Source organism: Equus quagga, chromosome 16 (assembly GCF_021613505.1).
Source record: "Equus quagga isolate Etosha38 chromosome 16, UCLA_HA_Equagga_1.0, whole genome shotgun sequence".
NCBI lineage: Eukaryota > Metazoa > Chordata > Mammalia > Perissodactyla > Equidae > Equus > Equus quagga.
The window spans coordinates 43,390,682-43,407,118 of record NC_060282.1 but is presented as its reverse complement, the minus strand read 5'-3'; the positions used below and the strand labels follow the sequence as shown (position 1 = coordinate 43,407,118).

The following is a 16,437-nucleotide window of genomic DNA, read 5'->3' as shown; positions in this document are numbered from 1 at the left end:
CAAATCGGTGTTTTCCCCACCTTTTTGACAAATATATTTTGACAAATACACTGTCGGAATGTCTCCCTTACCAAGACTTAATCTGGATAAATTCTGATGTAAATATCATTCAGCAGTTTGATGAAACAATACTTACTCTTAATTTTGTGATACAATCAGATACTTTCTTTGCTGTGGTATGCTGTTTCCTGACCTCCTAAATTGATTTCACGGCCCGCTAATGGGTCGCGTCCCAGAGTTTGAAACAAAGGTTTTAAATAGCCCATCGCGCCTGCAGGATCCAGGGTTAGCATGCCTCTAACCCACGCTTTTTCAGACAAGGCAGCTTCCTGCGGCTTTGGTAACCTAGCAACCAGGCGGCGCAGGCAGATGCTGCTGGAACCCCAGGCGGGGTTTGTCCAATCGGCTCTGGCGGCTCGCCGCAGAGGCTGATGGGGCTTACAGCCGCCGGCGTCTGCACCATGGTGACGGGCGGCAGCGGCGCTGGAGCGGACATGGCGGCTTGGTCGCCGTTACCCTCCGCGGCTGTGACTGCGTTCCTCCTGTTGGTCTTTCCTCGCGTCTCACAGGCCCAGACCTTCTCCTTACCTTTCCAGGAGCCGGAGACGTGCGGCCACAACCAGTACTTCGATATCTCCGCGCTGTCCTGTGTCTCGTGTGGAGCCAACCAGCGGCAGGACAACCGAGGTGAGGGGGGGCGGGGCGGGGTGGGCCCGGCCACAGTCACTCTCCCGCCGCGGCGCGGCTCCCGGAGCCCGGCGTCGCGGAAACGCGTTTGCGGCTGCGGGAAGAATGTTTCAGGATAGTTAACCGCTTGCCCCTGAGAGAAGAATCTCCTTGGAACATTGCAGCTTGCACGCTAACGAGGTTGGGGACTCCCGAGTCCGCTACTCCGTGAGCCTTCGCCAGTAATTGATTTCTGGGCGCCAGTCTCCAACTCCTGTCCGAAGGGTCTTTAGGGAGGCACCTGGAAAGCCGCCCACCGACGATGGAGAAGAAATAGAGAAGTAATCTGAGGTGCAGAGGAGCAAGAGACAGGACAGATTGGGGAAGGAATGCAAATTAGTGTTTGTGAACTTTATAGGCCTTTTTCTTTTTTTTTCTTTTTTTGATGAGGAAGATTGGCCCTGAGCTAACATTTTGCCAGTCTTCCTCTTTTGCTTGAGGAAGATTATCGCTGAGCTAACATCTGTGCCAATCTTCCTCTATTTTGTATGTGTGATGCCGCCACAGCATGGCTTGATGAGAGGTGCGTAGGCCCATGCCTGGCATCGGAACCCGCGAACCCCGCCCCAAAGAGGAGCGTATGAACTTCACCGGCTGCCCTGAACAGCCCTTTATCTTGCTTTTCAAATTCCAGAGCTAAGAGCTGGAAGGGACCTTAACCATGATTAGGTCCAATCATCTCATTTTACAGATTGGGAAATGGGAGCCCAGATGAGATTATAATGTCTTCTGTGTCGCCCACATTGAGACTGGAAGACTCTGTAAGTGTCTCTTTGCTCTGAGTCTCCAACTATGTATTTCCACTATACAGTGTGTTCTTAATATTATGGATTTCCTTAGGACTTATCCATTTTATTGTTGAATATTACTAATTGCCCTTAAAATCTCTTTAGATTAAGCTTTAAGTTTTTTTTTTCTTGTTACGTCCATCGTTTAATTGTAGTTCTCACTGCACAGCTCAGAATAAGACTTTTCCCATATTCTAAAGTCTAAGATATTTTTAATCTCAATTTAGTCACCCATAGTACTTACTTGCTGCCATCTTCAAATATGATATATCCTCATGTAATTCATGGTATAGGACAGGTCAGGCTCCTCAGCTGAGGAAATATGAATGAGAAAGCATTGCACAGACTCTCCAGTGTAAGGTGTTAGTTTCATCACTATGAACCCAGATGTCATATGCATTCTATCACATAGATTCCTATGGGTGCTATTCCACCTTATGTCTTCTTAGAGAATGACATCCGTACCTATCCAGCAAGTTCAATAGTTATTTTTTTTATAATGTTTATTATCTGTCCAAACAAAGGAAAACAGTGCTTTTTATTTGAATCAAGGTGACTTTCCTGATAAGGTTTTGTTTGGACAAAGTAAATTTGAATTCATTGAGTATATGTGTATGTTTGGGTGAAATAGAAATGTAAAATTTCCCATAGCAATAAATCAATAGTTTATTAGTTTAATAGTCCAATAATTTAATAGATTAGTTATGCTTGCGCTTAAAATGATAGCAAACACAATACCTACTGTGTGGCAGACATACTCTAAGACCTGTACATACTAATATGTAACTAATACATATACATACTTAACTAATACATAACATACATAACTAATACTCATACTAACCCTGTGAGGTAGATACTGTTGTCCTCATTTTACCCAAGTGGAAGCCAGGGCACAGAGAAGTTCAGTAACTTGCTCAAGGTCACACAACTAAGTAGTAGAATCAAGATTAGAACCCTAGAAATATGTTTCTGCATTTGAAGCCAAGAGGTACTGGCTCTAGAGTCTTGCTCGTAACTAATATACTACTTTTCAAGATCTTAAGAATTATTAAAAGGTTCAGAATCTTGGAGTTTTATTTTTGTTTACCAAGGTCAAAGTTGACTCTTTTCTTTTTAGGAACTTCATGTGTGTGTCTACCAGGATTTCAGGTGATCTCTAATAATGGAGGACCTGATATTATTTGTAAAAAGTGCCCAGAAAACATGGTATGGAGTATTTATTTTTAAATAATTTTACTATTAAAAAGTAAATTAAATGTCTTTATTTTTTAAACTTTAACAATGCTGCACTCTCATATTTTCCCACAAACTTTACAATTATTAAGCTAACTTTGGTTTCACTTGAATAAATTTCGGTAGGTAAGTGAAATTTTATGCAAACTTTGAAAAAACAGAAATATATTGTTTTGGTTTTCAAAATCTGGAATCCAAAAAACCACAAAGCTGTGAAAATTTGTATGTCTTTATTTTTCTTCTTAGAGTAACTCAAATATAAAGAAAAATAGATAAATGATACATATATAGAGCAAATATGGGATGTGTGTATCCTTTGGTACAGAATGAATTTAGTATCCTAGACTTATTATGTCAATAGTTTTATATGATAATTCGTGTTCATAATGATATCTAAGGTGTGATAAGTCCATGAAATGCCAGTTGCATCACTAAATATGTTAAATAATATTTGTTGCTGTATTCTAGTCATTTTATTATATCATAATTTTTGAAAGTTAGTAAACTAATAGTTACTGTAAATGATGATTCTTAATTAACAGAAATACATTTTCCAATCATTTTGGGTAATTAGGAGTCTCTGTGTGCCAGTTCTGACTTTTATAGTAATGTTACTTCTCATTATCTGTATTAAAAAAAATTCAATCTGGGAAGTTAATATAAAATTACCGGTTGTCCTAATTTATGGCTAGTACTTATAGATGTGATGACCATTTTGATAATTATTTTATATTTTTAAAAATATTGACCCCAGCTGAATTACCAATGATAAAAATGTCACTAATATGAAATGGTGCCAAAGCAGGTTTATTTTTCAGTGACTTTACTAAGCTATCATAATTTTTTAATAGTCCTATATTAATGTAGTGCCAAATATAAGAGCATTTCTTGATATATCCAGTCTTTTCAACTAAAATTTAAAATAATTTGTGGCATTGTTTTGTTATTGTCATTGTTTTCTATCAATTTTGGTTACATCCATGTTTGTATTATAATTACTATATTTTTACCCCAGGTTTTTCCTAAACAATATAATGTAATAACCCAATTTTTAATGATGTCATATTTATTGAAAATCTTTATTAGTGCAAACTATTAATGGGTAGAAGGAAATGTCATAATTTAATTTTAACAACTTTATATTTACATATAATTTATATACCATAAAACTCACCCATTTTTAATCAGAACTTATTTATTTATTTATTTTTTGTGAGGAAGATTGGCCCTGAGCTAACATCTGTTGCCAATCTTCCTCTATTTGCTTGAGTAAGAGTGTCACTGGGCTAACATCTGTGCCAATCTTCCTCTATTTTTTATGTGGGACGCTGCCACAGCATGGCTTGGTGAGCAGTGTGTAGGTCTGTGCCCAGGATCCCAACCTGCAAACCCTGGGCCCTGAAGCAAAGTACATGAACTTAACCACTACGCCACCAGGCTGGCCCCATAACTTAATTTTTAAAAGCTAATGTATTTGAATTTTTAAAAATTAGAATAATCATTTTAGAACAAATAAGACTAAACTATTAATGGGCTATCTATTGATAAAACCTTGGTGAATTTTGTTGTGTTTTCTCTTTATAAGTGGAAAAGACTCAGTGATAATTTTAATTATAAAAGGAAGGACTCATTTGAACTGAAAATCATGAAAAAGAAAGAACTGTTACCCAGAGTTAATAGTCATCAATACATAGTAATAATGTATAGCTTAATTTTGGAATATAAGCACAAATTGGCTATCCAGGAGATTTTTATGTAGTTCATATGTTTATGATTTATTTGAATATTGACTGCTAATTATACACTATTGTGGCTTTTTGAACTTATATGATCAATTAAGCAGGAGAAAATAATTTTTTTTTTTTTTTTTTAATTTAGAAAGGTGTTACTCGAGATGGCTGGAACTGCATTTCTTGCCCTAGTGGTTTAACTGCAGAAGGCAAATGCCACTGTCCCACTGGCCATATTTTAGGTAATAAATAGATTATGAAATAGTAGTGATGAATCTTCATCTGTGTTTGTTTTTGATAAGGACATTAATTGAAATAGCTTGGTGATTTCTTAATAGTATTTTTTATTATTGTTGTCTAAAATTTAATGATGTTTAAGACAACAGCAGACATTGGGAAGAGAATAAAAAGCCTTACTTGATTAAAAAAATAATTCTTGTGTTGGGAAAACTGGACAGCCACATGTAAAAGAATGAAGGTAGAATATTCTCTAATGCCATTCACAAAAATAAGCTCAAAATGGATCAAAGACTTAAACATAAGACCTGAAACCATAAGACTTCTAGAAGAAAATATAGGCAGTACATTCTTTGACATCAGTCTTAAAATGATCTTTTCAGACACTGTGTCTTCTTGGACAAGGAAAGCAATAGAAAGAATAAACAAATGGGACTTTGTCAGACTAAAGAGCTTCTACAAGGCAAGGGAAAATAGGATTGAAACGAAAAGACAACCCACCAACCTGGAAAAAATATTTGCAAATCATGTTACTGGCAAAGGGTTAATCTGCATAATATATAAAGAAGTCACACAACTCAACAACAAAAAAATCAAACAACCTGATCAAAAAGTGGGTAGGGGATATGAACAGACATTTCTCCAGGGAAGCTATATGATGCCCAATAGGCTCATGAATAGATGTTCATCATCACTGATCATCGGGGAAATGCAAACCAAAACTACACTAAGATATCACCTTACACCAGTTAGAATGACTAAACTAGCCAAGACAAAAAATAGCAAATGTTGGAGAGGTTTTGGAGAAAAAGGAACCCTCATACACTGCTGGTGGGAAGTCAAACTGGTGCAGCCACTATGGAAAACAGTATGGAGATTCCTCAAAAACTTAAAAATAGAAATACCATATGACCCAGCCATCCCACTACTGGGTATCTATCCAAAGAACTTGAAATCAGCAGTTCAAAGAGACTTATACACCCCTATGTTCATTGCAGCATTGTTCACAATAGCCAAGATGTGGAAGCAACCTAAGTGCCCATTGACTGATGACTGGATAAAGAAGATATGGTATATATATCCAATGGAATACTACTCAGCCATAAAAAATGACAAAATCATCCCATTCACAACAACCTGGATGGACCTTGAGGGTATTATGTTAAGTGAAATAAGCCAGATAAAGAAAGACAAATTGTATGACTCCACTAATAAGTGGAAGATAAACAAACACATGGACAAAGAGAACAGATTAGTGGTTGCCAGGGGGAGGGGGCGAGGTGGGGTTGAGCACAAAGAGTGAAGGGGTGCACCTATAAGATGACTGGCAACTAATAACATACAACTGAAATTTCACAAGGTTGTAAACTATCATAACCTCAATTTAAAAAAGTAAACAAAAAAAATAATTCTTAATGATATAGGATTAGCTGGATACTTCCTTAACATGATAAAATATATGTTTCAACTCAAAAACTGATATGATTCTTAATAGGGAAAAATTATGAGCATTTCTGTTAGTGTCAGGACCCAGATAAAAATGTAAACTGTGCTCTTAGCTAAGTGAAAGAAATAGATCATAGAGTATTTAAAAAGGAGAAGGTAAACATCATTAATTTCCAATGATTTGATTATGTGTTTAGAAAACCCAAGGGAAACACTAAAAATTGTAAATAGTAAAGGTTCCTGGATACAAAATTAATTTCAAGAAATTCTATCTGAACAACAGTCCTTTAGAAAATATGAAGAAAAGATCTTATCTACAGTAACTACAGAAAAGAAAAAAACGCCTAAGCATAAACTTTAGGAGAAATGTATGAGATAAATTAATTGAAGAAAACTTAGAGTGTTACCAAGAGACACAAAGGTAGGCTTTAATAAATGAAGTTTGTCTTGAAAAATACAAGGAAATCCAGGAACATTCCGAAAAAGGAAAGAGGAAACAGCCCCATCAAATATTATGTACATTTTATAGCTACTGTAATAATGTATGGCTGGCATATGGGTAGCACATTCTGATGGATGAAACTTAAAGTAGAAAAACCAAAGAGATTCACTCCATATGGGAATGTGGTATGTGATAAAAGTGACATTTCATATCAATGGAGAAAAGGCTAATTAGTAAATGGTGTTGGGGAAACTGGGAAAATACTAAGTTGAGTTTCCATCTTATTCCTTAAAGAAAACTAAATTTCAGGTCAAGAAAATATTTAAGTATTAAATATGAATCTATGAAAGTTCATAAAAAATAGGAAAACATTTTATAGTCTTGGTGTGGCATAAGTTTTCTAAGTATGTGAAAAAACCTGGAAGCTACAGAAGGAAAAGTTGGTAAATTTGGCTACATAAAAATAAAAAAATACCACCTGAAAAGAAAAACATAAGCAATACCAGAAAAAAACCCTACAAACTAGGGAAAATTTATAATACATATAATAGACAGAGGGCTAAGTTCTGCAATCTGCACTACATGTAAAGCTTCTACAATAACTTAGAACAAGATGAATAACCGATTTTTTTTTTTTGAGGAAGATTAGCCCTGAGCTAACATCTGCTGCCAATCCTCCTCTTTTTTGCTGAGGAAGACTGGCCCTGAGCTAACATCCATGCCCATCTTCCTCTACTTTCTATGTGAGATGCCTACCACAGCATGTCTTGCCAAGCGGTGCCATGTCCACACCCAGGATCCGAACTGGTGAACCCTGGGCTGCTGAGGCGGAATGTGCGCACTTAACAGCTGCACCACCAGGCCAGCCCCTGAACAACTGATTTTTAAAAATGGCCAAAAATCATGAATAATATTCACAGAGAAAAAAATAATTAAACATGAAAAAAATCTTCAACTTTACTTAGTAAGTATAATATTAAAATTTTAAAGTAAATTTTGTTTTTGACCTACCAGATTTTGTTATCAAACTTTTTGAACTTTAACAACGTGTTTCCAAGGGATACAGGAGACAGGGAAACAATCATTCATTTTATATTGGGGAACTGGAAATTGGTGCAACCTCTCTGGAGAGCAACTTGACAATATTTATTAAATGCAGGTTGTTGCCTGGTGGCCCTCATCTAGAAATTTCTTGTCCCAGTACAGGTAAATATTTGTCTGATAACACAGTTCTATAATTATTGCTGTGGAAAGAAATCCCAGGTATATTAAGTAAAAAAGCAAGGTATAGGAAGTTCATTCATCCACAAATACGTGTTGAGTACCTGCTGGTTGTCATAGGTACTGTTTTATGTATTTGGTATGCTACCATTTATGCTTTCTAAAAAAGATTACGTATGCATATGTGCTTATGCATAGCCTATATCTGGAAGAATTCACAAGAAACTGGTAACTGTTGCCTCCAATAGTTGCCTCCAATGGAAAACTGGGTGTCTGGGAGAAAGGGGTTGGGAAGGGACTTAATTTTCACTTTAAATTCTTCTGTGCCTTTTATTTTTAAACTTTATTTATGCATTACCTTTTCAAAAATTAATTTTTTTAAAGAAATAAAAATCCTTGCCATCAATTTATTTAGTTAGAAGGCAGGACATGCATATGGGAAAGTAGTTTGCAGAGCAAGATAGCAATAAAAGATTTTCACAAGGGGCACATATATTAAATCATCAAATGTGCACTATAGACAATAAATGCTGTATAAGGACGAACTCACTTCAACCAGGGTTGTTTGAGAAGGTTGCAGGAAAAGGCAGTATAATAGCTGAACCTTGAAGGATTAATAGAATTTCTAAAGGTAGCAAAAGAGAGGAGAACATTCCAGGCAGAAGGAACAGTGTGAGTAAGGGTATTATTACAAATGTAAGCATCCAGATGGAAAGTGTAGGGACTATGAGAATAATGTTTTGCCAGGAGCATTGGTCCAGACTGTGGAAGGCTTTGAATGGTAGGATGTTCTGTAGGCATAGGTGTTTCACTGAAAGTTTTGAACAGGAGAGTGATTAATCTGGCAGCCATCTGTTGTATTTGTTCATTCAACAAATGTTTATTGAATGCCTGCTATGTGCTAGGCATTGTCCAGGGGCATAAGGGATAACGCAGTTAACGGAATTTAGTAAGCAGGAATAAAGTCCCTGCCCTCATGACGTTTACGTTTAAGAAATGGAAGACTGGAAGTAGGGAGAACTGAAGAGACTGTTGCTGTTCTGTAGACATGAGGATATAAAGACCTGAACCGGAGTTGAGACAAATTATACACAAAGGAGTAGATGCTAGAAACATTAAAAGGGTGATAATAGACCTAGATGAGTGATGGAATATGGGGATGAGGAAAAGGGAAAAGTCACAAATATCTCCAGAATTTCTAAGTGGGAGTGAAGGCAATGATGGTCCATAGATTCAATGCTGTGGAGAAGTCAGTGTGGACTGAGTTACTGAGATGACTTTTGACAGTCAGAAATTACTGGTGTTAAAGTTGCAGTTTTAGTGAATTGTTGAGAATAAAGGCTGGATTCCAGGGGGTCTAAACAGTGGCTCTGACCCCAGGACCCCTTAAGGTTCAATCAGCTGTGCAAACAGTATTTCACTATTTTGGAGGCTACTTTTACGTACTTAAAATTCTCCGTGGTGTGAGCTCCTTAGAGCTGCCTTGAACTTGTGCTGTTAATTTCTTCGTGGGTTTGTAAGAGGGGTTGGGAAGGAGTGGAAGAGTGAACAGAAAGAGGGTACATTTCACTTCTTGCACAGCTTCTCTCAACTCATCCCATTTCTAGTAGAAGAAGAGAATGCCCTTATCAGGTAAATAATTATTGAAAAATTATTAACACAGTAAGTACACATCATTAAAAATATCAAATAATTCTTGAGGCTATAAAATGAGAAGTGAAAGTCTGCACTCCCCACCTATTTCATTTTCCAGAAGTTACCCTAAGGTAATTGTTACTTCTCTTTGCTTGCAAAGTTTTTTTTATATAAATGAAAATATTTTGGAGTGTTTATATGCAGTTTATTTTGGAGATAGTTCCAAAAGAGCACATAGAGACCTACTGCTTAAAAATACATGTATCTGCATTTTTCAACTTCAAAATTTTACTTTTTAAAATTAAAGTAGTATGTGCATGTGGTTAGAAATTTAAATAGTATAGAAAAATACAAAATAAAAACCAAAGGTCCTTTTCCCTCTTACCCCCACTCCCATTCCCAGTCCTCAAATGTAACCACTGTTAAGTTTCTTTTATATTCTTCCAGGAATGCTGTATGCATTTATATGTCTTATCCTTGAAAATATTTATAGAAGTGTCGTCATATTTATTCATTTATTCATAAATATTTGTTGATAAAAATTAAATTTTAAAATAAATTTTTAAAACTTTGTTTAGCAGAAAGACAGTTAAGCTAAAGGGCAATAGCTAGCCCCAGTTCAACTCCAGTATGTTGTTGTCATGTAAGAACATGGGTCCCATGAAGCTAGATTTTTCTATTTTTAAGAAATGCCAGAAATATAAACTTTTATATGAAACCTCCCAATTTTAAACCATTCTAATTAAAAAAAAGTTTGAGCACCACCTGCTAGATGTTGGGATACAGCAATGAAGCAAACTTACGTTCTTGTGGCAAAAAAAAACATTCTTGTGGCAAGAGAAAAACAGTAAACAAGTGGCTGAGTACTTAGCGGGTGATAGTAAGTGCTGTGAAGACAAATAAGGCAGGGAAAGGGGGAGAGCAGGGTGTTATTTTACGTAGATGATCATGGAATGCCTCTCTGGAAAGGTGACATCTGAGCAAGGACTTGAAGGAAGTGAGGGACAGAGCCATGTAGATGCCTGGGGAACTCATTCTAACAGAAGGAATAGCAAGTGCAAAGGTCCTAAGATGGGGGGCGTGTTTGGCATGTTCAAAGATCAGCAAGTACACTAATGTGGCTGAAGCAAAGGAGGAGGAAAGCAGAAGCAAGTGGGTCTGAAAAGTTGGGAGTGATGGTGTGCAGATCATGTAAGGCCTTTTAAAAGGCTATGATGGTGACCTTGGAAATTACCCTGTGTGAAGAGGAAAGACCACCGTAAGATTTTCCTAGGAGTGAAATGATCACATTTAGTTTTTAAAAGGCTCACTCTAGCTTCTGCCTGGAGAGTAGAACCAGGGCTCCAGTTAGGAAGTTGTTGTGAAAGTTCAGATGCTAGATGGTGGCACTGTGCCCAGGGAGTAGTTGTGGAGGTAGAGATAATATATATTCTGGATATATTTGGAAGAGACAGCTGTCAGGATTTGCAGATTTATTTTTTAATTTTAATCTTATTTTTTTAATGTGGAGCATGAGAAGAAAAGAAGAGAGAGACTAAGTAGTAGGGCCTGAGTAAATAGTAAACTAAACTCCGTTTCAGTAAATGGCGTCCCCTGAAACAGAATGACTGCACAAGGAACAAGTTGTTCACCTTTTGTTAAAATTATTTTTACTACCTTGCAAAAACTTAAAACATTATGGATAACATGATTGGGACTAATGATCTTTGACCATTTTCCCCAATGCAGATTCTCTATTATTCCCTCAGCCCCAAAGTGATTGTTACTATTTGGGGGTGTGGGGGTGTGTGTGAGAGTGTGTCCTCCTAGAATCTTTTTCTTTTCCTGTTTTTAATGTACAGATAGACATTATGGTCACAGGAAATGTAAGTGGTATTTTTATGAATGTTTCACACCAAAAATATTGTTCTGTAGTATACTTTTTTCACTTAATATGACCTGTTAGATCTACCTCCTTCTTTTTAATCCATTCTATAGTTTCATAGTATGGATATAGCACCATTTCGTTGTTTTAAATATTTAGGTTGTTTTCTAACAAATAGTGCTTTGATGAATATCCTCATACACATGTGCAAGTATTTCTGTAGGGTAGGTATCTAAAAATGAAATTGTAGTGTTGTATGGTATGTGAATTTAAAGTTTTAATAGATACTGCCAAAAGTCCTCTAAGTTGCAGAAACATATCAGCAGTCTAAGAAAATACTTGTTTCCCCATACCTAGTATAACAGGAATGTACAGGTGAGAGGTAAGAAAACTTTTAAGGAAAAAATATTAGTTTATTATTAATGATTTGGAAAATTAGTCTCAGTTTTTTTATGTGGGAATGGGGAAGTCTTCACTTTTCTATATTTTATTATGGAGGTGCTTGACATGCCTTTTACGCAAATAGGTGTTTTGAGAATTATTAGAATAATAATTACAAATGGATTTTACTAAGTATATAGGAGCTTATATGTTGACTGTGAGTTGCATCTTAATTTTGTTTCTAATTGTTTAGTGGAAAGAGATGTCAATGGAACGTTGTTGTCTCAAGCAACTTGTAAGCTCTGTGATGAAAATGAAAACTCTTTTACGGTAGCAAATGCTTTAGGAGACAGGTAAGCAGTGTGCTGGGTGCTAACCTTTTTAATATCATCTTATATTTATGTGGGATCTGTACCTTTGTAAAGTACTTTCCCATCATATCACTTGCTCCTCACAATAACCCAAGGAAGGATAGAAGTAGCATTAGCAGAGAAAGAAGCTGAGGCCCAGAGAATGAGACAGAATAGGGTTCAAATGTTGACTCAGTCTCTTATTGTTTGACCTTAGATAGCTCAGTAAGTCAGTCTCCTTGTCTTTGGAGTGGGGATAGATCACCCATTTTATGGCTGTTATGACAGCTCAGAAATAAATATGTACAGTTCTTAGTATAGCACTACAGAGCAAGTGCTCAGCAAAAGGTACAGTAGTTCCCCCTTATCTGCAGTTTCACTTTCCTTGTTTCAGTTATCCTCAGTCACCTGTGATCTGAAAATATTAAATGGAAAATTCGAGAAATAAACAATTCAAAAGTTTTAAATTGCACACAGTTCTGAGTAGTGAAATCTCGTGCCTTTCTGTTTTGTTCTGCTCAGGACGTGAATCATTCCTTTGTCCAGTGTATCCACACTATATGTACTGCCTATCCATTAGTCACTTAGTATCCATCTCGGTTATCAGATCTACTGTCATGTCATCGCAGTGCTTGTGTTCAAGTAACCCTTATTATACTTGATAATAGCCCCAAGGTACGAGAGTAGTGGTGCTGGCAATTCAGATATGCCAACAACAAGTCGTAAAGTGCTTCCTTTAAGTGAAAAGGTGAAAGTTCTTGACTTAAGAAAGAAAAAGTTGTATGCTGAGGTTGCTAAGATCTATGGTAACTTGTATTACAGTATATTGTTATAATTGTTCTATTTTATTATTAGTTATTGTTGTTAATCTCTTACTATGCCTAATTTATAAATTAAACTTTATCATAGGTATGTATGTATAGGAAAAAGCATGTATATACAGTCATGCATCTCTTAAATGACGGGGATACATTCTGAGTAACGCATCATTAGGTGATTTCATGATTGTACAAACATCACAGAGAGTACTTACACAAACCTAGATGGTATAGCCTGCTACACACCTAGGCTATATGGCACTAATCTTATGGAATCACTGTCATATATGCAGTCTGTCATTGGCTGAAATGTCATCATGTGGCCCTTGACTGTATAGTGTTCAGGCATCCACCAGGGGTCTTAGAATGTATCCCTCATGGATAAGAGGGGGCTACTGTAGCTATTTTTATTTATTATATAATTTGTACATCATCTATAATGTGATATATAGTATATAACAGTAACTTCTGTTTGCAGCATACTTACTATGTGCCAGGTACTGTGCTTTATATATTATCATGTTATATAAAAAAGCATATTAATAAATATAATGGTAATTATAATAACCCAGGTGCCCTGATTATAGCCCTATTTTCTGTCACTTCCTGTTGCTCTGTTATGCATGTGTATATGCACATCACACACATACACCCTTCCCTCTCTCTAACTCAAACACATTATCCCTATTTCAACTTATTCACTTTTTTTAGAGGCCTACCTGATGACTTCCCTCTAAGCACAGTTTTCTCTTTGATTACAAAGTTTAAGATAGAAAATACTTGAGTAGTTTCTTCTGGGGATACTTAGTGTTGGATCTTCTTTTCTTTTAGGCTGACCTGGCTTGTAGCATCCAAATACTGATTGCCGGGTTGATCCCCAAGTCTTCCCCTTCACTACCACCCAAGCCCAGTTTGAGTTCTGTGCCATGCTCCAGACCCTCCTCCTACCTGCCCCATCTTGCAAGTAATGAATATTCATATAAACCCATCAGTGTCCCCAGTAGGCCAGTGCCCTCCCTCTTATTATATCGTTCATTAATGAAAAATGTATTTTCATAAAATAAAGATGATGAATAGACTTTAAAGAGTATTGGTTGTAGATTTGATGAGGGCATAGATAAACATATCTTTTTAGCTTATATTACTTTTTTTCTTTGTAGCAGATAAAATAAGGAGAGTATATTTGATAAAACTACTTATAAAAATGGATTGGTTTCACTTATATGAGTTTGTTGGGCTCTTTTATCAATTGAGTGACTTAACCATCTTTGCTATTCAGTATTATTTATTTTATACATTCCAAGTGGTTTTGAAAGAATACTCTCCTATTGTTGGTTAATTTCATTATTTTTAAATTGCCTTGTAATCCAAAGAGTGGTATAGAACTATTCAAATTGGTGTTAATATTTTTAATTTGTTTACTTTATTACAAGTAATTGCTTAGCTGAATTAATGTATACTAATCCAGCATTTATGAAGACAAGTTCTCGATTAAACTAGGTTTAGTATAATTCACTAATGTTTTAAAAATTATTTTTGCTATATTAACAGGTGTGTTCGATGTGAACCAACGTTCATCAATACCAGCAGATCCTGTGCATGTTCAGAACCTAACATTTTAGTAAGGCTAATCAAACTGATAAAGTATATTTTAAAATTAAATTGCTTATACCTTTCCATAAACTAGGATTTTTTTTTCTTATTTATTTATGAAGACAGGGGGATTATGTTTCAGCAGTACAGGGAATTTTCCTCCACATATGATTTCAACTGCACGTTATGGAGAGCTTGTGAGTATCTTGGAATTTTTTTGTCCCATTGTTAAGGATCTTTCTGCATTTCTTCCTTTGGTAATTAATTTGGGACTAAAATGAGAACTGTTTATGTGTAAGTCACTTTAAAACAAATCATCAGTCTAAGAAACCTTACACTAATAACTCAGCATTATAATTATCAGTAATTTATAACAGTTACTCTCTTCTCTACATTAGCTCATTCCTTTTTCAGTGAATCTCAGAATGTTTAAGCTGCAAAATTCCTTTGTAGATCCTATAAAGAATGCAGTATAATAGAGTTCAGAGCACCAGAGACTCTAGATTTGAATCCTGGATTTATCAGTCATTAGTTTTGTATCTTTGGACTTAACATTTCTAAACCTCAGTTTTACTGTCTGTAAATTGGGTATAATCATAATACCTACCTCAGAGTGCCTGTACGTGGTTGTCATTGGAGAAATGAAGATTATTCATATCTGGCAGGTTCTTTATTTTATGGATGAGAGTGTGGTGGCATAGATTTACAGTTTTTGCAACAGATGTAAAATGGGAAGTAAGTGGATGAATTGGAACTGAAGAGGTCACAAATCCGAGAGAATAGGAGTTAGCTGACTACCTAGGAGTTAGTTAATGAGCATTGAAGATATCCAATATGCCAGCAATGCCAGCAGAGCTTGGGGTGAATAGGCTCAGATCTGGTTGCTAAAATCATCTTTGAATAATTGAGAGTGATTAGGAGAGCTGTGAGGATAGCCGTGATGAGAGTGAAATCTAGGATCTTGATAAACCAAGCAAAAATTCCTTGATCACTTGCCAGAAAGTCCCATGTCTGCTATAAAGTTACCATTTTCCCTTTGTAATTGAATAGTATCTTTGAAGAGAATTTCCAAGATTAGGCTTCCTCCTCTTCACTAAACCTTGACATAGTAGCTTTAGTCTCCCCTGATAATGCTGGGCTTTATCAACTGCTACTATGATGGTTGCCAGATGTTTCTATCTTTCCTCCAACATTTATTAACATTCTACTGTAAGGAAGAATTTTCCCTACTTCTCATTTTTATATTTATTTGTTTATTAATGACAGTATAGATTTGTGGGTTCCTATTCTATTCAATTGGTTCCTATTCAATATTTAATCCAATACATGTATTATTTGTTTTGATGCTCAAATTATCCTAGAGTTGGCCTGTAAAAGCCCCTTGAAGTTGGCGCCTATGTCTTATTCATGTGTTCTCATCATCATTTGAACATTTCCTTACCTTCTGACACAACAAGATTTCCAGGCTCATCTTGTGCTTTTCCTGCCTCAGCCCTGGAATCAGCCACTTCTCTAAGAAGCTCTTAATGATAATATTTAGAAACCAAGATTACCACGGTTACTATGCCCTCTTAGCAGACATAGCTAGAAAATACATACACATATCTGTACTGTTTCTGTATTTATCTTGTATATATATTAAAATAAATGAGTTCATACTGATACTTTCAATTTCAAAGCAATACTGCAGAGTTCTTTTTAGCCTTTCATTTTGAAAGTAGTGAGACTTGACAGTACTTTCTTCAGTAGTGAGAAATCTGGGTCTCATCCTGAATTTACTCATTTGCTTAATGTAACACAGCTCTCTTCCACACCACCTCCACATCCTCCCTCCCACACCACTATGTAGTAGATCAGATGTAGACCTCTCTGCTGGGAAGTGCAGGTGGGCAGGGAAAGGCTGTTCCAGTCTTAAAGTTTATCTGATTCAGCTAATGTATTTCATTTAAACATGCCGGTCTTAAACACTG

At 36.1% G+C, this 16,437-nt stretch overlaps 1 protein-coding gene across 5 annotated transcripts in view; it reads left to right on the top strand.

Moving 5' to 3' along the window:
• Nucleotides 1-461: 461 nt before the first annotated feature.
• The window catches only part of TMEM67 (transmembrane protein 67), a 54,875-nt gene continuing 38,899 nt past the window's right edge, over nucleotides 462-16,437 (top strand). For 3 of the 5 annotated variants that reach the window (XM_046642650.1, XM_046642649.1, XM_046642652.1), the window contains exons 1-6: nucleotides 476-687; nucleotides 2,635-2,723; nucleotides 4,629-4,722; nucleotides 11,960-12,059; nucleotides 14,426-14,495; nucleotides 14,590-14,664. In XM_046642650.1, coding sequence (XP_046498606.1) covers nucleotides 495-687; nucleotides 2,635-2,723; nucleotides 4,629-4,722; nucleotides 11,960-12,059; nucleotides 14,426-14,495; nucleotides 14,590-14,664 — 621 coding nt within the window. In that variant the 5' untranslated portion in view covers nucleotides 476-494. Of the gene's footprint in view, nucleotides 688-2,634; nucleotides 2,724-4,628; nucleotides 4,723-7,526; nucleotides 7,570-11,959; nucleotides 12,060-14,425; nucleotides 14,496-14,589; nucleotides 14,665-16,437 lie in introns of those variants that run through there. The other 2 variants (XM_046642648.1, XM_046642653.1) reach the window with 2 other exon arrangements.